The following is a 21117-nucleotide window of genomic DNA, read 5'->3' on the forward strand; positions in this document are numbered from 1 at the left end:
AATGGCTGCTGCCCTCTTATGTTACTGACTGTATCAGAACAAAAAACAGACCGGTTTAAATTGCATGCCGAGAGAATGCCAGGCCTTTGACATATGCGGCCCCTGACGGCAAGTGAATGTCACGGGATTGGTGCTCAGCTCACAATACAAGCTCGGTTCATGCAATAATGTGACCCCAAGTATTCAGGGATCATGTGAATTCCTAAACTTTAAGAAAAGCACCTAAATCACAACTTTAAGTACCACAGAAACCTGGTCTGCAGCAATTGACTCTGTCTTTTTTTTTCAAAACTGCTGCACCCGTGGTACCTAAAGTGTGACCTTGTACATAAATAGTCCCTGTAAAGGATTTGCATATTTTTCCTCACTCTGGAACAAAACATTTCATTTTGTAATTTATTTTCGCTCCAAAGCTGTGATATATGGTCAATTAATTTGAGTTAAATTAGTTATAATGAAACGTTTACATATTGATTAACATTCACAGATGTATGAAGTTCAACATATGAAATATTTATTCAATGTATAAATGTTCCTCTATGTTTCTGAATTTATAAATTACATAAATGCACATTAAAGCAAGGCTTTAAATGCTCAAGAAGGAGTTGCACAATTCTTTCGGGAAATGTCAAACAGACTAGCTATTTGCTAGAGCATTTAACGCACATGTGGTGATTTTAAGTTGCAAAGCTTGAGCAGTATTTCTGGAATTTGTGAGGGGTCTTGCATGGGCCTCCAGGAAAGGGCTTCAAGCTGTTTTGATACTTAGGAGAAGCAATATTCCTTACTTGTTCTGACCAAGTTGGTAATTTTCTTGCTTTAATGAATAATTCTATGAATTTACACAATGGGATGAATTATTTGTTTAGCAAGGACAGAGAATTTCTCAACAAACTGCAAAAGCTAGTTAGTTCCTGGTAAGGAATAGTTGGTTGTGCTTTATTTGGTGTTAAAACAAAATGCAATTATGATTTTTTTAAAGGATCAAAGAAAAGGCTTTTGATCTTATTAGATCATAAGATAGGTTAGAATGAAAAGAGTCAGCTTGCTTGATCCTATCCTCCCAAAATAGCCAGCCTTTTTTCATATGTGTGACAACATTGTGCTGTTTCTTGAATCAGTCAAATGATCTAGCCTCAACTAAACCTTTTGGAAATCTACAGCTGATCACTTTCCACATGAAGCGATATTTCCATCTTAAGTTTCTGGTTTTCTGCTTTGCTGCATTGTTCATATTCCTTTCATCAATTTATTAACTATCTCCCTGCAACATCCACTCTTTGTTTCTTTCTAAGGCTGAAACACGCTATTTCAAGTTGCTTCTCTTATAATGGCTTCATTCGGACAGTTTAAGGTCAGATTTGTAGCTCTTTCTTGTGTCACTTCTAAGGTCTACACTCAAGCTTTTTATCAAAAGTGTGTGTGGATCTCAGGTACTCTTATCCTGGGCACGATTTACATTTTGCACGATGAGGGAGTTTGAGTTCAATTTAAAACAAGCATTGCATTTTTTTTGTTTAGTACTGTCTCACATTGTTTGAGTGTAATGCTCATGGTGTCAACAAACATTCCTTGCTTGCATCCATCTGTGTTCCCTTTTCCCAGCAAGTAACAAACTACGTCCTCCTCAGGAGTACACGTCACTCCTGTTTCTGGAATGTAGTACTCTGAATTTGACTGTATTGTACATCATTATTGATCAGATCAAATGTGGACCCCATTCTAAACTAAAACTAAACCGTGGCAACTTTTCAGCACTGAGCTGCATAATTGCAGCATTCTCATCTCTAAATCAGGGCACTGTGGGTTTAAGTTCCAGTCCATAGACGTGAGCCTCAAAACAAGGTTGACATTCCAATATAGTACTGAATGGCTGCTGCGCTATTAGAAACGTTGTCTTTTAGATGAGATGCTAAAATGAGACTCCACAGAACCTCTTGAGTCATGACAAGAATCTGGTTGCACTATTTGGTGAACAGTAGAGATGTTCCTCCAAGTGTTCTTGCTGATATGTATTTCTCAGCTGACATCATAGACAGAATATCGTCATGTAACCTATAAAGTCCTAAATATATCAAAGAAGTTATGTAAATGCAGGTTATTTTCATAGAATTGCAGAATGATAAGCACAGTAAGGGAGGTCATTTGGTCTTTTATTTGTGCTTTTTGGTAAAGCTATCAAATAATTTCTGATCTACTTTTTTTTTTCCTTTAGCACTGTAGATTATTGCCCTTGAAGTACTGTTTCAATTCTCTTTTGATTGTGACGCATGCTACAGATTTTTACAAACCAGTTCACAACATAAAGCTTGGTGTAACATTTTCGACCAGTGAAATGACTCCAGTATCATCCTTTGTTATCTTCCATTTGATCTGATTTGGTTTTCCACAGCACATTTTGGATATGGATAATGTAGCCTCTGAAGAACTGAATCAGTTTGTCAGACTCCCCTGCCCTCCCATGACACTTTTCATTCTTGCCTTCAGAATTTTTGGGTGTAATAGCAAATGAGCAGCTGAAAATGAAACATATGTCCTATTTTAGTTTGGGAGCAGAAAATAGCTTTTGTAACATGACTTGATTTCAACATATGGGAGGAATAGAATGGGAGACATAATGGGGTTTGCTGGGGGTTAGGTGGAGGGGACTTTGGGCTAAGTAAGGACTTCGCCTGTGTCTGTGAGCCTGACCATTCAGGATTTCTGTGGGATATTTCCAGGAAGCCACAGACCTCCAGCTTGTACTCTATAAATTCCTGACAGAGTCATCATTCATTTGCATGTTTATAATTATAACATTAATAGAACAGCTACAGCAAAGTAACATCAGTTATTCTTCCCAGAAGAGGCAATTTGCTCTGGAGGATAGAATTGAGAAAAGATCATGTTCAGGGTTCTCTAGTAATCTATAGTTTCACCAAATCTGCTGGAAACCGCTTTGAGACGGGATAGAAAAAGAAGTGTTCATCTTGATAGTTTTTACACTTCACTGAGTGGCTACATGTTCGAGACTTGCTCAACATTTCCCTTCTAACCTTCTCAGGCTCTATGAACACTGACCATCTGCCTGCAAAAGGTTTTCAGTGTAAAAGAGTGAAATATATCGAGGGCTCCAGTAAAATGGATTCAAAATTAACATGTTCTGGGATCTCAATAATGTCTATAAACTCTATCAGGATAGCATTAACAAGAAAGCTTTGCCGTGCATGTGAACCATTTGTGATATCTCTATAAAAACAACGTATATTTCCAGATTTATAATGTGGTGCCTTCATCCTTACAGCAACTTCCCAAAATTTGAATTGAGCTCTTGAGAGGATTAAAAACCGAAAGAACTGGGGATGTTGTAAATCAGGAACAAAAACAGAAATTTCTGGAAAGGCTCAGCAGGTCTGGAAGCAGCTGTGAAGAGAAGATCAGAGTTAACGTTTCAGTTCTGGTATTCTGAGGAAGATCATCGGACACGAAATGTTAACTCTGATCATTTCTTGGGGGGATTAGTTCTGTAAAGTCTTGCACCTTGGTTGTTCACTTGTCCTGTCCATTTTAACACTATTGGACAGGTGTCCTATGGGGAAATCCACTGCCAAAGTATGCACTGAAGCCAAACAAAACAATGCTATCATTGTTGAAATTATTTCCAGATTGTTTCTTCATCTACCTGGTCACCTCAAGCCATGGAAGCTTATAGAAAATTTATTGTATTTTAAAGAATGCTCAGTCATAGTTCAGTATATACTGTGTCAGCCATGTGTGAACAATTTTGTTTTTGTGCATATAGACTAAAATACATTTTTAAAAGCCTGGCAGGTTCCCACAAATCTGGTGAACTTTAGGTTGCAAAGAAACCAAATTCTCTTTACCTGTTCTTTCCGGGGAAGTCTAAAGTTAACAACTTGTTGCGTTGGTCACTGAGCAGTGCTGAAGGCTTCACACTATTACTGTATATTCAAACTTAAACTGAGAATGGTCTCTCTGAAGCATATCGCAATGCATATGATATCTTTGACATTGATAAGATCACTCAGACTAATACAGGTGAAGACTTTTCCAACACAGATAGTACTGTTTGATTGTACAGCAGCTAAGGTAGCTTGAAATGCTTTTTATACAATGTTTGAGATTTTTTATAGCATCAAGGTTTATAACTACTTGCCACTGTCAAGTTGAGCATTAAGATGCACGTGCTGGTGTCTTTTAGCATCCCCCAATTCTCTAGCAGCTAGCTTATTTTTTCCTTATTCAGTTATAGCAATAAATGATATTCCCAGTTCACCTCACTGATCCTGGGTTAAGCTACTAGCTAAACAATTTAGCAAAAAATTTAAAACGCTTGATCATTCATCCTATGGTCTGATTTTATGGTGATTACAAACAAAATTATTAGTGTTCATCAGCATTTAGTCTTGCTGTAAAAAAAACTTTAATACAAATGAATACATTTATTCTCAACTGTATTTTACAATGAAAATACAGTGAAAAGGCTTTTCCACTGTCACCATGATCTGGCACCATTTTGAATAGTTTTAAGAATAAGAAAAGATATAGCTTAAAGAGAGATCATTGATCCTGAGCCAGGTCATCATAAACAATGCCTGCGCTACCATCCCTCCTCCACTGTCTCACCATGATCTATCACAGGGCACAACCAATGTTGAAGTCAGTACACTTCAGGTATAGTAGGAACTGCTGATGCTGGAGTCTGAGATAACACAGTGTAGAGCTGGATGAACACAGCAGGTCAGACAGCATCAGAGGAGCTGGAAAGCTGACATTTCAGGAGAGAAATAAGAGGGAGTAAGAGGCTCTGAAATAAATAGAGATGAGGGGCGGTGATAGGGTCCCTCCAGTCTGTGCTGTGCTCCCTCTACTCCATGCTGTGCTCCCTCTTGGCCGTGCTGTGCTCCCTCTCGCCCGTGCTGTGCTCCCCCTCGTCCATGCTGTGCTCCCTCTCGTCCGTGCTGTGCTCCCTCTCGTCCGTGCTGTGCTCCCTCTCGTCCGTGCTGTGCTCTCTCTCGCCCGTGCTGTGCTCCCTCTCGCCCGCACTGTGCTGTCTCCAGTACATCCTGTGCTCTCTCTAGTCTGTGCTGTGCTCTCTCTCACCCACACCGTGCTCTGTCAAGTTGGTGCTGGGCTCCCCCTCGTCCGTGCTGTGCTCCCTCTCGTCCGTGCTGTGCTCCCTCTCATCCGTGCTGTGCTCCCTCTCGTCCGTGCTGTGCTCTCTCTCGCCCGTGCTGTGCTCCCTCTCGCCCGCACTGTGCTGTCTCCAGTACATCCTGTGCTCTCTCTAGTCTGTGCTGTGCTCTCTCTCACCCACACCGTGCTCTGTCAAGTTGGTGCTGGGCTCCCCCTCGTCCGTGCTGTGCTCTCTCTCGCCCGTGCTGTGCTCCCTCTCGCCCGCACTGTGCTGTCTCCAGTACATCCTGTGCTCTCTCTAGTCTGTGCTGTGCTCTCTCTCACCCACACCGTGCTCTGTCAAGTTGGTGCTGGGCTCCCCCTCGTCCGTGCTGTGCTCCCTCTCGTCCGTGCTGTGCTCCCTCTCGTCCGTGCTGTGCTCCCTCTCGTCCGTGCTGTGCTCTCTCTCGCCCGTGCTGTGCTCCCTCTCGCCCGCACTGTGCTGTCTCCAGTACATCCTGTGCTCTCTCTAGTCTGTGCTGTGCTCTCTCTCACCCACACCGTGCTCTGTCAAGTTGGTGCTGGGCTCCCCCTCGTCCGTGCTGTGCTCCCTCTCGTCCATGCTGTGCTCCCTCTCGTCCGTGCTGTGCTCCCTCTCGTCCGTGCTGTGCTCCCTCTCGTCCGTGCTGTGCTCTCTCTCGCCCACACTGTGCTGTCTCCAGCACATCCTGCACTCTCTCTAGTCTGTGCTGTGCTCTCTCTCTTCCACACCGTGCTCTGTTGAGTTGATGCTGGGCTCCCCCTCGTCTGTGCTGTGCTCCCTTGAGACTGTGTTGAGGTTCTTTGCCGAAGTCGTGCAAGCTCAGGAAAAGAGGTAAGTAAGTAAAAGGAAAGAAAAAGAAAGAAAAGTTGTTGGAGTGGACAATCTTCTGCTCAGGAGGCCTACTCCACCACCAACTTGATGATGCCTGTCTGAAAAGGTTTCATTTATTGAATGAAGTGTAGCTGGCTTATTAATGGTGTCCTAACAATGCAATTATTCCTTAGCAATTTTAAATGCACTCTAACAGCTAAATGTTACATTTGTAAAATGTCAAGTTTCTTCCTAATGATAAAAAGGGTTTTTAAAAGTATTCTTTAAAATATAGTTTTAGAAGTATCTTCTTTCTTTATCTTTATTTTATCTTTTGTCTTGATCCAATCACTACCAGTCAGTACCTGTGAATTTAAGAATTATGCAGAGCAGTGACAGTTTAGAATTTCAATGGCTTGAGCTGGTAAATCACTGATGAGATTCACAATGCAGTAACGGAATGTTGAAAATGAAGAAGAAAGATGTACTGAGTCCCTGTGTAAGATCATCTGTGTCCCCCTTTTCTCTTATGCATAAGATACTTTAGTTTTTGTATTTTATCCAGCAATCCAGTTTCATGCAAGTAACTTACAGTGTCGTTCTTTAAATGTGCAGTTTGCGTTTGGATTATGTCATGGGGTCACAACATGTAGCTTTGCGGTGTTAAGGACACATGCCTTCTTTTAATCTGGCTGAAAATTCAGAGCCCCATGGTTTCATGGGTGTATGATCCTGTTTGCAATAGGATCCTAGACACTTCACATTGTCGAGTTCAGTCAACAGTTCCCCTGCTTGAACCTACTACAGATATAAGCTTGTGAACGCACATACACAGACCTAATAATTCCTAATCATTCCTAATCATTCTTTACACATCCCTCAATGAGCTGAAGATAGTCATTCTGGGTAAGTGAGAAATATTAGACAAGAAAGCAATTTTACCACCAAGCCAACTATCTGCTTTTGCATTCCTTGCTTTTTACTTTGAGCCAGAAGATTTGAAAAAAAATCAGTTACAGGTCAATTATACTTTGGTTAGAAGAATAGTAATTCATACACAATCATTTGTGGTTTGGCAATCTTTATCGTCAAATCCTTTATATGCAACTTTTCAGCAAGCCGAAGGATCTTAGGGGAGTGTGTAGCTGCTGCCAAGCACTAAATACGCTTTGCAACTTTCAAACGTTACATGTTTACTTTAGTACAACATCTGGAAAAATGACTTTCTGTTACATTTCTGGTAGAATTACAAAAATGTGCCCTGCCAGAAAGGTTTCTCTATCTGCTATTCAGAATAAACTGAAAATGATGATTTTTGTGGAAACTAAAATTTTAAATTCTGTCTTTTTTTCACATTCTTAAGTCCAGAAAACCACAAACAGTAAGCAGCTGAGCCAGGACATTTTCATGCTGACTGGGGCTCAGTTGGTCGCGCTCTAGTCTCTCAACAAGAAGGCTGTGGTGGAGTTCAAACCCAGCTTCAAGGGTGGCACACTGACTGAGTAGTTAGCACTGCTGTCTCATAGCACCAGGGAACTGGGTTTAATTCTGCCCTTGGGTGACTGTCTTTGTGGAGTTTGCATACTCTACCTGTGTCTGTGTGGGTTTCCTCTGGTTGCCCTGGTTTCTCCCACAGTCCAAAGATGTGCAGGTTGAATGGCTTGGCCATGTTAAATTGCCAATAATGTCCAGGGAATGTGTAGGATAGTTGGATTAGCCATGGGAAATGCCGGGTTGCGGGTATGGGGATGGGTCTGGGTTGGTTGTTCTTTGAAGGGTTTGCATGAACTTGATGGGCCAAATGGCCTACTCCCACACTATGTGGATTCTATGAATCCAGATACTTCAGCAAAACATCCAGTCTAATACTGCAGTGCATTACTGAGGGAGTGCTAAGCTATTTGGGGTATTAACATATTGTAGAGGGATTAGAAAAGCTCAGGAAGCAGTATGGTTGGAAATGAGAAAAGAAATGCAAAAAGTCAATGTCAGGGTGACTAGTGGACTACGTACAATAGCCACACTAGTAGGGCTAGTATTCTATCTGAAAGGAACCCTGGTAATCGTGAGGGATTTTAATCTACATTAACGCTGCAGAAATCCGATCAGCAAAAGAAGTCTGCGTGAAGAATTTATAGAACATTTTTGGGACTGTTTCTTGGAACACCATGTTCTGGAGCCAACCAGAATGCAGACTCTAGACGTGGTAATGTGCAATAAGATTGGCTTTATTAATAAATAATTTGAGAAAGCACCTTGGTTCGCAGTGATCATAATATGATTGTATTTTACATTCAGTTTGTGGCAGAGGAGGGAGGTCCAAGGATAATATTTCAAGCTCAAATAAAGTCAATTATATGGGTTTGAAGGCAGAGTTTGGTAAAGGGAACCGGTAAATAAGGTTAAGGGACAGGTCAAAAGAAATGCAGTGTCTTAATTTTACTTAATCCAATGGAACATTCTTGGAGGTAGCCATTCATTCACAATTAGTCCACAAATCCTGTTGAGACCTACCTTATTGCCATGCATTACTTTGTAATGAGGATGATATCGAAGTGGTACGCGGTGCTCATTAATGGGGAGGGAAGACACCAGCTAGTGATGAAAGAAATTCATTTTAATTTTCCAAGAAGGATACAACATCTCATAAATTTATGGAGGCTACCTATGAGTGCTCAAAGGTGAACAAAACGTCATGGTTCACTGGGTTTGAGCAACATAAGGAGGTTAAAAGAGGGCGTGGCCATATTTTGGAAGAACGTGCCATATAAAGAAAATAGTTGTGTACGTACTGCATAATAAATTTGAATGGATTATTTGAATTGGATTAACATAAGGCTAAGGGCTACTTGTTCATATGTCAACAAAAGTAGCAATAAGCCTAATAACCAGGTCAGGCTAGGTCATGTCAATGCTAAAATGTCAAGAACATATGTTGTGCTTATTGTGTAGAGTTAAGTGTGTTCCAAGTTTTCTTTTGTTATGCTGGTTGAGTGAGTTAAAGCCTGATAATACCTGTGATGCTTAACTTGCAGCTCCATGACATGATCTGAATGTAGTTAGTACAGAGGTGAACAGGTATTTTAGGATTATATTAAAGAAAGAAGATTCTGATATAAAATGGTGCAGTTAAAATTGATTTTTTTGATTAGGTTTAGTTAATCTCTTTAAATGAGAAAATAAAATGTTGAACAAATTTGCCCCAGGTTTTAAACAGCAAGACAGTCATCTTTTACTGTTTCTGCCATTTGATTAATAAGAGCTGTAGTTGAAGCATGAAAAACAGACAGATCCTGCACACCTGGATGGAAGTCAGAACCTTTGAAATTGTCAAATGTCCTGGACAGAAATTGGCTTTTCTGCCCCAACTGACATTTCAATGTTATTTTTTAATCACAAGGCATTATAAATTTCTTTTTCTGCTTGAAGCACGTGACAGTTCTAACACAGTCCATAAATTGTCATGTGTCTGCATTTAACATAGAAGATTCAAAATAACTTGTTCAATGTTTGATTCATAAAACAAGTAACTGCTACTTTGTGTCAGACTTTGATTCCACTGAGGAGTATTCACTGATACATGTCCTCCTAATGAATTTTGCTTGTCACTTATTGTGTCCATTGATGTGTTTCTGTTCAGTCACACAATGAAGTCAATAAGAACACAGCAACCTTATGTGTACTGCTCTAATGTGCTTTAGTTCATTCAAAACATTAAAAGAAAATTATTGCAGTAGTGAGTCAATTGTCTCTGCTTGAACATTGGAACACACAATCTAAACTGATGCTTTCGACCTGTACTGAGAAAAGTGCTTCACGTTGACATGCTCTTCTTTTCAATGGATCATTAAACTGAGGCACATTCGACATGTCCCATAATATTATTTCAATTTGCATGTTTATAGCCGCACTCCAGCTCAACATCCTGGAGAACTGAATCAAGAGTTAAAAGGATGTCAAGCAAGGGAGTGATTGAAGAGAAATGTTTCAACATGGTCTTTGAGACCTAAGTGCATACAAACATACAAAATGGAAACAGAAGTAGACCAACTGGTCCCTTGAGCCTGCACTGCTATTCAATAAGATCATAGTGGATCTGTTTGTGTTTCAAATTCCACATTCCCACTTATTCCAAATAATTTTCAATTCCCCAACCGAACAAGGATCCACTATCCAGCTACGTCTTAAAAATATTCCATGTCCCCACTTCCATCACGTTCTGAGGCACAGTTCCAAAGCTGCACAATCTTCTGAGAGAAAGGTTTCTCCTCATCTCATATCAGTTCTGAAAATGACTGCCCTAATTTTAAAACTGTGCCTTCTAGTTTCAGACATCTCTGCAAGAGGAAACATCTTTTCCACATCCATCTTGTCAAGACCATTCAAGAAATTACACATTTCAAACAAGCCATCCCTCACTCTTGTGTACAAACTGAAACATAAAATCCTCACTTTTATGTTCAATTCCTCTCGTAGTAAAGGATAGCAGTCCTTGAACCTTCTTGATTACTTGTTGCACGTCCATACTAATTTTTTGTGATTCGTATAGTATAACATTCAATCCCTCTGCATCTCAGAATTCTGAAGTCATTCTCCTTTTAGATTAACACTTTGCTTCTTTATTCTTCTTCCGAAAGTAAACAACTTCACATTTTCCCAAATTGAACTCCATCTGCCAGATATTTGCCCACACACTCAACTTATCGAAAGAGTGTGAAACTGGTTTTAGGAGAGAGTCAGATTGACTTGGAGGAAGGCCCTTTAGCACAGCACACATAACATGGAACAAACAGTGATCCTGTGTTTGAGGCTGGGGATGGGCTTGTATAAGGATGAAGACCATTCTTTCAAAAATTTTCTGTCCCAGTACCAGTCTTCATTGACAACTGATTTGTGAATCACTTACTCAATGACTAAATGATTAAAGAGCAGCAATATCTTGATAGTGTTGTTCCTTTGATAAAGCAAATGTTAAAGGATTATTTCAAAAACTGGGAACTGGTTAGAGAGAAAAAAAACTAACATGGATTGAAAAGAGATTGCAGCATCTTCCAAGAATGTAGAGATCAGGTGGCTACAGATGAAACAGTGCTACTATGTTTCTGGATGTTAAGATGGAGTTTAACACCATCCTTCAGGCTGATTCACAGGTGCAGAGCTCTGGACCAAATGTTACAACATAAAGTTGGTTTGATGTGTTATTGAGAAGTAGGAAACCAAAAAGGGCAATGCGTCGAAAGTTGGTAGAGGTGGCAGGAGAGTCCTGCGGAGGCAGACCATTTACCATTGACTTATGCAGACAGAAGATTGTTAAAGATTTGCTTTTGTGTAGATGATACCGTTTGACTAATAATATTTATCCACAACAATCCCAAGGGATCTGAAGAGACTGAATCCATAGAAGTGAAGTGGGAGTGGCATTCAACACAGAAAGGTGTAGAGTCATGTATGTGAAAGAATATCACATATTAAATGGCATGATGTTTTTACAAAATATCATTAAAAAGGTCTGAATTATTTTATTTTTCAGCTGTCCCATCTTATGTAGGGTTGCCACAAAGCGACGTGACCTCTGTATCCCAATGAACTTTGCTTAGGCAGCTGGTTTTACAGCCAAACACCGTTCCTGCCTGTTGCTGGGAAGCATTGCTTGGCTGACCAGGAAACTCTCAAAGAACAAAGAACAAAGAAAATTACAGCACAGGAACAGGCCCTTTGGCCCCTCAAGCCTGCGCCAATCCAGATCCTCTATCTAAACCTGTCGCTTATTTTCTGAGGATCTGTATCCCTCTGCACCCTGCCCATTCATGTATCTGTCTAGATACATTTTAAATTATGCTATCATGCCCGCCTCTACCACCTCCGCTGGCAATGTATTGCAGGTATCCACCACCATCTGAGTAAAGAACTTTCCACGTATATCACCCTTAAACTTTTCCCCTCTCACCTTGAAATCGTGACCCCTAGTAACTGAGTCCCCTACTCTGGGTAAAAGCTTCTTGCTATCTACCCTGTCTATACCTCTCATGATTTTGTAGAGCTCAATCAGATCCCCACTTAACCTCCATCTTTCTAATGTAAATAATCCTAATCTACTCAACCTCTATTCATAGCTAGCACCCTCCATTCCAGGCAACATCCTGGTGAACCTCCACTGCACCCTCTCCAAAGCGCCCACATCCTTTTGGTACTGTGGCAACCAGAACTGTACACAATATTCCAAATGTGGTCAAACCAAAGTCCTATAAAACACTAACATGACCTGCCAACTGTTGTACTCAATACCCCGTCCGATGAATGAATGCCTTCATGACCACTCTATCCACCTGCTTTGCCACCCTCAGGGTACAATGGACCCGAACACCCAGATCTCTCTGTGCATTAATTTTCCCCAGAGCTTTTCCATTTACCGTATCATTCGCTCTTGAATTGGATCTTCCAAAATGCATCATGTCACATTTACCTGGATTGAACTCCATCTGCCATTTTTCCACCCAACTCTCTAATCTATCTATCCCCTTCACTATCTGCTACTCCACTGATCTTAGGGTCATCTGCAAACTTGCTAATCAGACCATCTAAACCTTCCTTGTTAGGCTAATTTACAGACTGGCAATCAACCTGTTTGGGCACTTTATGAATGAAGTTGCCATTGTCCTACCTGGTCATTGGGCTGCTGTCTCAATGGATAGAGAGAGAGGGGACTGCTGGTGCCTTAAACTGAGAGTCACCACAGCTCAGGTGATGGGAGAGGCTGAGAAGTAGAACCCTCAAGCTAACCTCAGCCAGTGTAAGAATTGAAACCATGCTGTTGGCATCACTCTGCATTACAAAGCAGCTGTCCACCCAACTGAGCTAAATAGATCCTGAATACATCTTCCATGTTCAACAAGTCCTGGAATGAGATTCAAACACAATTTTCTGGGCAGGAGCAGGGGAGCCACTAGTCTTCTCCCAAGACCTTGAAAGAGATCTGAAATGAAATCAGAAGGTTTTGGAAAGACTCAGCAACATCTGTGGAAAGGCAACAGAATTTATGTTTCAGGTTATTTTACTTTGTTTCCAGCAACATCAGTATTCTGCTTTTCAATTAAAGAGATTCAAACGTTTTGGTGGAGATGTCTTTAAAACTTGATTTACCATGCACAAACAAAACAGAAATCAACTAAGGTGTAAGGATGTAGAGCTGAGGGTGTGATTAATAATTTTCAGATGATGTTGAAGTTCTATTTGTCATCAGTCAAGTCACCTTAGGGGTTTTTTGCTCAGTTTTTGCTCCTGATACATGAAGAAGGGACTCCAGAAGAAAACTATGGGGTTAATTGGATGTGATATGACAGCTCAGTTAAGAGTATGTATTGTTCACCCTGTACCTGAACTCTTTCACTTTTCTCCTGTATCCCTCTCAGGTGATAAGGATTCAATAGAGCTTTATCAGCTTTTAACTGGCATGGAAAATTTAGATCCAGGAAAAATCTTCAGTGTGGGGACAGGTTTGAGGATGGAGCGAGGTGGCCTAGTGTTACGAATGTCAAAACACAATAGGAAATGAGAGATCAATTTTAATATGATAAACATTTTTCTTTCAAAAATTCTGGATTAATTTATGTTTGGATGAAGGTGCATGTCTATTATTTGAAAAGAAAGATGTATTTTGGCTTTGAAGGGCAGGCTGGATGAAATAATAATCCTCTTCTGCTTGGACTGTTAGCATGTTACTATAGTGATAAAAATCCTTCTTTCATATTCATGCTCTGTTCCTTCATTTGGTGCTGGACTGTAGCCTCACGCACGTATTGCACGGAGTTTGCATTTGGTTCCGATAGCTGTGTAAACATGTGTTTGAAACTATTCTGCTCCAATGGGCCACAGCTGTGCTCCGCTCCTGTAATTCAAAGGCGTTTATAAACAGCTAGTCAGAGCTGACACTCTGAAAGGCATAAGGGAGTCTTTCAGGCAAAGTCAGTAGAAAGAGTGTTTATTCTTAAAAAATTCTTAAAGCAAGAATAAGTTTCTCTTTTTCTGAAGACCTGCAATCCATACCGGCTAGTTGTGAATATCCACAACAATTAACCTTGGTCTTCGATACAATGCACAAACAAAATTCTCTCTTGTTTTCTTTTCTTCCTCCACGCTCTCCAACCTCAGAATTAGACGACCAGGATTGTCGGGTAATTAGGAGCTTAAAATTGGCAGAGCTGCTTGAGAAACATGAGATCCCCACGATTTCGGACACAAACACAAACCCTTCCACGTACATACAGCACTGAAATCTTGCAATTGGTTGAAAAGTGAAAGCCATTAGCCAATGACACTAAGACCCATCTCAAAGTCGCAGATTACAGTCTTGTAAATGCTCCACTTACTGTAGGCAGAAACAGCTGGGATTCCTCATTAGTGTGCACCTCATTAAGGTGCACAAGAACAAGTGTAAATAAATGTCACCTCATTAATGTTCTATTGAACCCATTTTGGATGAATCCCTGTAATGCTGCATGTAATATAAGGGGAAAAAAATGCTTGCAAAAGAAATAACAAAGTGCCTGGGATGTTTACTGGTTACTCCCTGAAGAAGCTACAATTTGTGTCTATTTTGCCCTCTTTCTTGTAAGCTTGCTGCAGAAGCTCTGCTTGTCATGTTTTGCTTTGGGAGGTCAGGTTCTACTCCTGTTTCTCCACTATCCTGGTGACCACAGCAGGGGTGAAACGGGTTGGGTCTGACCCTGGTAGTAAGGAGGATTATTCACAGAGCTGCAGACATGATTGAGCAATGATAATATTGTTGATACATTTCACTGTCACGTTACACCAGCCATTACATTCAAAGCAGTGGAAACTGGGCACGTGTCATCACATAGTGAATGATTTGCATTGATAAATTATCTCATTGCGTCTTTCTGAAACTTCTCCAAGCATGTTCATGCACAACTGACTAATTCATAAGAATATAAGAAATAGAAGCAGAAGACCATCTGGCCTGTTGAGCCTCCTCCACCATTCAATGAGATCATGGCTGATCTTTTGTGGACTCAGCTCCACTTACCTGCCCACTCACCATAGCCATTAATTCCTTTACTGTTCAAAAATGTGTCTATCCCTGTCTTAAAAATTGAATTCTCTCTCACTGACACAACTCCAATTTATGTTTAGTATGATCCACTAAACGGCAAAGAGAGAAAATGTCAATTTCTTTGAGGTGTTGATCAATAGAGCAGCATTGTCAGTGACAACAGGAGAAATCTCTACCTTTCTCAGAACATGCAAGGTTTAATATCAATCCTAGAAGCTACCAGATACAGATAGGGCTTCTGTCCAATCACAGCCTCATACATTTCTCTACAGTCTGTTTGCTTGTGCCACTTTTTACATAGATTAATCTAGATAGCTGCTGGAATAGGATTGAGGACTGGCATGCAATTAAGGTGTAAAATGTGAGGCTTTGCTTTCTTGCCAATGAACGATCATTGAAGTACTTAATAATTAAAATTACACTTTTATGTCGGAAGTATTTCTCAAACTGACCTTTCTTTAAAAGTTCAGACTCTAGGCACTGTAGGATATTAGTTTAGAAGTTTACAGGCATTCTGTGGAATACATTGACTGGCTAATTTAAAAGCAGACAGGTTCCTATCACAGAATCTGTGATCAGTCACACACACCAATAGGTGCAAGCTTAGCAATATTTTACTGTACTTCACTCTCTTCCCACCACCTTAAAGGAGATCTGTCAGTATTTTTAATCAATCTCTTCTGTCGATGTGACATATCTAGGACAAGTAAGACTTAAAACTTTTGATCCAAAGGCAGAGACACCATGACTGCACCAGTAGCTGTTCTATCCATCCTTCTTTTCTATGCACTGTGTCAATCATAAAACCACTAAATGTACATATAAAGACTCCACTCTTGTTGGGAGGCTTTTCATGAAGACTCAAGTTGCACTTAGATTGCACATGTAGCATTGGTGAAAACAAGTTCCACTTCACAGCATTGTTCTAGCAAGAGTGTGAACTGCCTCCCAAATTCTCAGTCAGGGTCTGACCTGATTTGCAGTAGCAAAGTGGAGTGAGAGACTGTTGAGAAGCATTCCTCACTCTGCCTCATTTCAGTATTCATTTTGGGGTTATTAATTGATTCGCATTGCAACAAATTTAATTCTGGTGTGAAGCCAAAATAACGTGCTTTTGTAGTATTGGCCCGAGGCATTCCGTGTTTCTTTCACAAAATTTCTTCCGGTAACCACGACATGCAATCATTATGTTTTTCAACATGGCAAGGAAGAATCATTGAAGTGGAAGGTCATGCAGCTCTATCCTAGAAGCCAAGCTGAGATGACACAGAGACTGAATCTCTCCAGATCCCATAAGAGGCATATGCCAGGAGAGAATGCAAGTCGTTAATTGATCCGGCATTCAATGAGAGCAGGAAGGATTAGAAAGGGGGATGATTTGTGCATATTTGACTCCTGTTGATTCTAATCCTTTTTTTCCTCTTTCCTGTTCTTGTGCAAGGAAGAATCCTGACTGACCTTTCCTTTAAAATTAATTGTGGCTCTTTACTAAGCTGCTAAATGTGTAATTTGTTTAAAGTGGATTCCTTAACCAATTAGGCTTTAAGCAAGGAATTCATTGCCTTTTTTGTTATCCCACAAGGAAATGATAGACTCTCTTAAGATATGCATAAACCACACTTTGCTTTGAAACGGGATTTCCCAATATTCCAGGCTCAGTGTTCGCTTGACTCAGTGGTACCACAAAATAAAAACTGAAAGAACTGCAGATGCTGTAAATCAGGAACAAAAACAGAAGTTGCTGGAAAAGCTCAGCACATCTGGCAGCATCTGTGAAAAAAAATCAGAGTTAACGTTTTGGGTCTGGCACCAGACCTGAAACATTAACTCTGATTTTCTTTTCTTCACAGATGCTGCCAGACCTGCTGAGCTTTTCCAGCAACTTCTATTTTTGTTGTCAGTGGAACCATTGTCAGCTCCAATTCTGAAGTTGTGAGGTCTCCACTGCAGGACCTCAGGCTTATGAATGCAGTATGATGAGAAAAGATGCATAACAAAAGTCTACATTTTCAGATACAGAATTAAAGTAAATTCCTGTTTCTCAGGTCGTACACAAGTAAAAGGTCTACTTATGCTCCGTGAGTTAGAATGAGAAATTCACTTGGTGTTTTGGACAAACCCAAAACATCACAATATTAATAACTGGCAATCTGTTAAATTATCCTATAGTTGTTGGAAAGAATTCAAAATGGTTTCTGTTTACCAACATAAGAACGTGCATTTACATTGTCCAATCATTTATTGTAACTGATTGAATTTGCAAAATTAGTTGAATAAGGAAATTGTGCCTCATGAAAACAAAATACCAATTTTTATCCAGCATTTCTGACAATGGGTCACATGTTTATTTCACACAATTTTTGGCTCCATTGACTTCATCCAGATCGCAGTTCATACCTGCAGCCTCGTTTAGAAACAAGATTAAAGTTTGTTCATTAAAGCTACCTATATTACCCCATTTTTCTAATTTTGTGTCTCGCAGAACAAGAAGCACTGATTGTTTGTTTCTGCTGATGCAAGTTTTGACCCTGTCACACACAATTCTCTTGTAATGAATCAGGTTTATAGTTGAACAACTGAAAGATGAAAGATGGTGTGGTGGGGAGTGAAGTGACTGAGGGGGAAGTAAAACTCTAAATCCTGAGTGGAAAGATTTACGGCTTTTTGGTTCTATGGTATTCATAAAATATAATGGCCCACTTAGCTCCTGGGAGCTAGACAAAACATCATATAAGTCCACTCTTTCTTCCCGCTTTAAGTTGCTATATATCCTTATAATTGCTTAAAGGTTCTGTTCAAACCACAAAGGTTTATCCTAATGATGCATCCATCAATTTCATACCTGTATCTATAAAATTTAATGAGGACATTTGGCAATATGGTGAAATACAGCCATTGGTGACTCATTAATATTGTTTGTCTAAATACTTGACAGAAAGGGTCATGGGACACAGCGCATAAGTACAAACATGGCCAAAAATATGTTTTATGAAGCAGTTTGAAGGATTCTAACCTTTTTAGTAATGACAGTTGAAGCACAGCAGTCACCGCCATCATAACTGCAGTAGGCTCTGTTGTTATTTCCGTCGCAATAGTTGTCCCCCACGAAAGGCTGCTATGGCAATAAAAACAATAGGAATTAAAATCTGTAGAGTTCGCAAAGAAACTAACTCTAGTCTTTTTTCAGAATTTTGCACTTCTAAACGTGAGGGAGAACTTTTGCTGATGATACTTTCTTTTACCTTTTCCACCCAAACCCCATCCCCATTTCCCCCACCCCCACCACACTGGAGAAGGATAGATATGAAAGTAAACACGTTTTTATGTAGCTCCTTCCATGTCCACCTGATGTCCCAAAGGGTTTTATGATTAACAACCTACTTCTAAAATGTGAACGCTGCTGTGCACGAAACACAGCCACTTTGCATTCTGTAAACTCTCACAACAGCAAATGATAGTAATGACCAAATAACCTGTTTTTTTTTGTGATTGTTGATCGAGACTGAGACACTGGGGAAAATTCCCCACTTCTGTTTTGAAATAGTGTCATGAGATCTTTTACATCCACCAGAGGATGAAGACAGGAACTTGGTTCAACAGTCCATCTGAAAGATGGCTCCTCCAACAGTGCAACAGTTTTATCGTACTGCACAAGGCTATCAGCATTGACTTTTGTGCTTCAGCCCTGGAATTAACCCAGAGCCTCAACCCTTACAGTATAGAGTGCTACCAATTCAGACACAGTTGAGCAAGAGACAGTTCATGCCAATTTTTTGTGTTAAATTGGATGCAGTTAGTTACATCTGTCTAGCCTGTCCAAATTTCTGACTTCTTTTGCTTTGAGAATCACGATAGTGTGGTGATTCAAACCCAAAGTTTCACATTTGAGACAGGAGTGCTGCTTCCTGTTTCAGTTAAGCTTTTTTTTATTTATTCACTCATGTGATGTAGGTGTTGCTGGCTGTGCCAGTAGTCATTTCCCATTTCTAGTTGCCCTCTAGAAAGTGCTGGTGAGCTGCAGACCATACACTGTAGGTTGACGCACAACACCTTGAGAAAGGAAACACCAGGATTTTGACTCAGTGACACTGAAGGATCTGCAATGTATTTCCAAGTCAGGATGCTCTGTGGCTTGGAGGGGAACTTGTACGTGTGCAGCTCCCATGTAAATGCTGCCCTGGTCTTTCATTTGGAAGTGGTCATGGGTTTGGAAGGTGCTGTCGAAGAAGCTTTGTTGAATTTCTGCACCGCATATTGCAGGTGGCATACACTGCTGCTGCTGAGCATCCATTGGTGGAGGGAGTAGATGTTTATGGATAAAATGCCAATCAAGTGGGCTGCTTTTTCCTGGAATGGTGTCAAGCTTTTTGAGTGTTGTTGGCGTTTCAATCATCCGAGAAAGTGGGCAGTGTACCCCAATACTCCTGAATTATGCCTTGTCGATGGTGGTCAGGCACTGGGTGGTCATGAGGTTACTTGCTTCAATATTCCTAGCTTCTGATCTGCTTTTGTAACCGTGGTGTTTATGTTACTATTCCAGTTCAGTTTCTTGTCAATGGTAACCCCCAGGATGTTGAACAGTGATGGTAACATCATTCAATGCAAAGGGCAATGGTTAGATTGTTGCTTATCAAAGGTGGCCATTGCCTTGCATTTAGTTGGCATCAGTGTGGCTTGCCATTTTTCAGCCCCAGCCTGGATATTGTCCAGCTCTTGTTGCATGTGAACATGCATTTCTTCAGTATCTGAGGTGTCCCAAATTATGCTGAACATTGAACTTGGGAATTAGGGGCCAGAGTGGGCAATTCAGCCTTTCAAGGCCACTCTGCCATTTTACATGATCATGACTGACCTTATCCTGGTCGCAACTCCACTTTTCTGTCTGCTCCCCATTGCCCTTTCTCCCACTTTCCATCAGAAACATATCTATTTCTTTATTGAATCTTTTGATTTTACATCCACTGCTGTTTGGAACAGACAGTTCCACAGATTCACACCCCTCTGACAGAAGTAGTTTCTCCTCATCTCAATTTTGAACCTACCCCCTCTCACACTACGTCTATGACTTCTTGTTCGAGACTGTCCTACATGAGGGAACATCCGTTTGACATCCAACTCATCAATCCTCTTTAGCATTTTATAAGCCTCAATTAGAACCCCCCATTCTTTTGAACTCCAGCAAATACAAGCCCAAATTATTCCCTGGCTCTTCGCACAATGCCCTTTTATCCCTGGAATCAAGCTGGTGAACCTCATGTGAACTGCCTGCACAGCTATGACACCCTTCATCAAGTAAGCAGACTATAACTGGCACAATATTCCAGGTCTAGTCTCATCAATGCCTTACATAGCCATAACAATACATTACTTTGATAATGCAGTCATTCTGCAACAAATGCCAGGGCTCCATTTGCCTTTCTCATTAAATGCTGCACCAGCATACCTACGTTCTGTGACATCTGCACAAGGACACCCAGATCCCTCTGCGCTGGCACATTTTGAATCTGCTTCCCATTGAAACAATAATTTGCTTTTTGTTTTAATGTTTTTCTGGCCAAGTCAGATAACCTTACATTTACGCACATTAAACTTCATCTGCCAAATTCTGGCCCATTTTCCTAGTCTATCTCCTTATCATAGCCTGCTTTCCCACTTATTTTAATATCATCCATAAATCTTGCTATGTTATATCCTGTCCCTACTTGCAGATCATTTATATCGATTGTAAGAAGTTGAAGTCCAAGAACTGTACCCTGCAGCACCCTGTAACTACCTGTTACAGTTCGCCATTCAGCCCCTCTGCACAATCATTGGAAAACTTTCCCACTTCTGACCTTAGATGGGGTGGGGGGGAAGATCATTAATGAAGCAGCTGAAGAATGTTGGGCCTAGGACTCTACCTGAGGAACTCCTGCAGAGATGTCTTTGAGAAACCACAACCTTTGTGCCAGGTATGGCCTAACCAGCAGAGAGTTTTCCTGCTGATTGCCATTGACTCTGCTTTTGCTCAGGTATGATGCTACACTGGGTCAAATGCAGCCTTGATATCAAAGGCTGTCACTCTCTCCTCACCTCTGGA

The 21117-nt window shown here is 40.7% G+C and overlaps 1 protein-coding gene across 3 annotated transcripts in view; it reads right to left on the bottom strand.

Moving 5' to 3' along the window:
* The window catches only part of LOC125465534 (pappalysin-1-like), a 316341-nt gene that overhangs the window by 47373 nt on the left and 247851 nt on the right, over positions 1-21117 (bottom strand). The window contains exon 21 of one of the 3 annotated variants that reach the window (XM_048559166.2): positions 18052-18150. The exons of 1 other annotated variant lie outside the window; for it this stretch is intronic. In XM_048559166.2, coding sequence (XP_048415123.2) covers positions 18052-18150 — 99 coding nt within the window. Of the gene's footprint in view, positions 1-18051; positions 18154-21117 lie in introns of all 3 variants that reach the window. One more of the 3 variants, XM_048559165.2, reaches the window with a different exon arrangement.

This window comes from Stegostoma tigrinum, chromosome 29 (genome assembly GCF_030684315.1).
Source record: "Stegostoma tigrinum isolate sSteTig4 chromosome 29, sSteTig4.hap1, whole genome shotgun sequence".
Taxonomy (NCBI): Eukaryota; Metazoa; Chordata; class Chondrichthyes; order Orectolobiformes; family Stegostomatidae; genus Stegostoma; species Stegostoma tigrinum.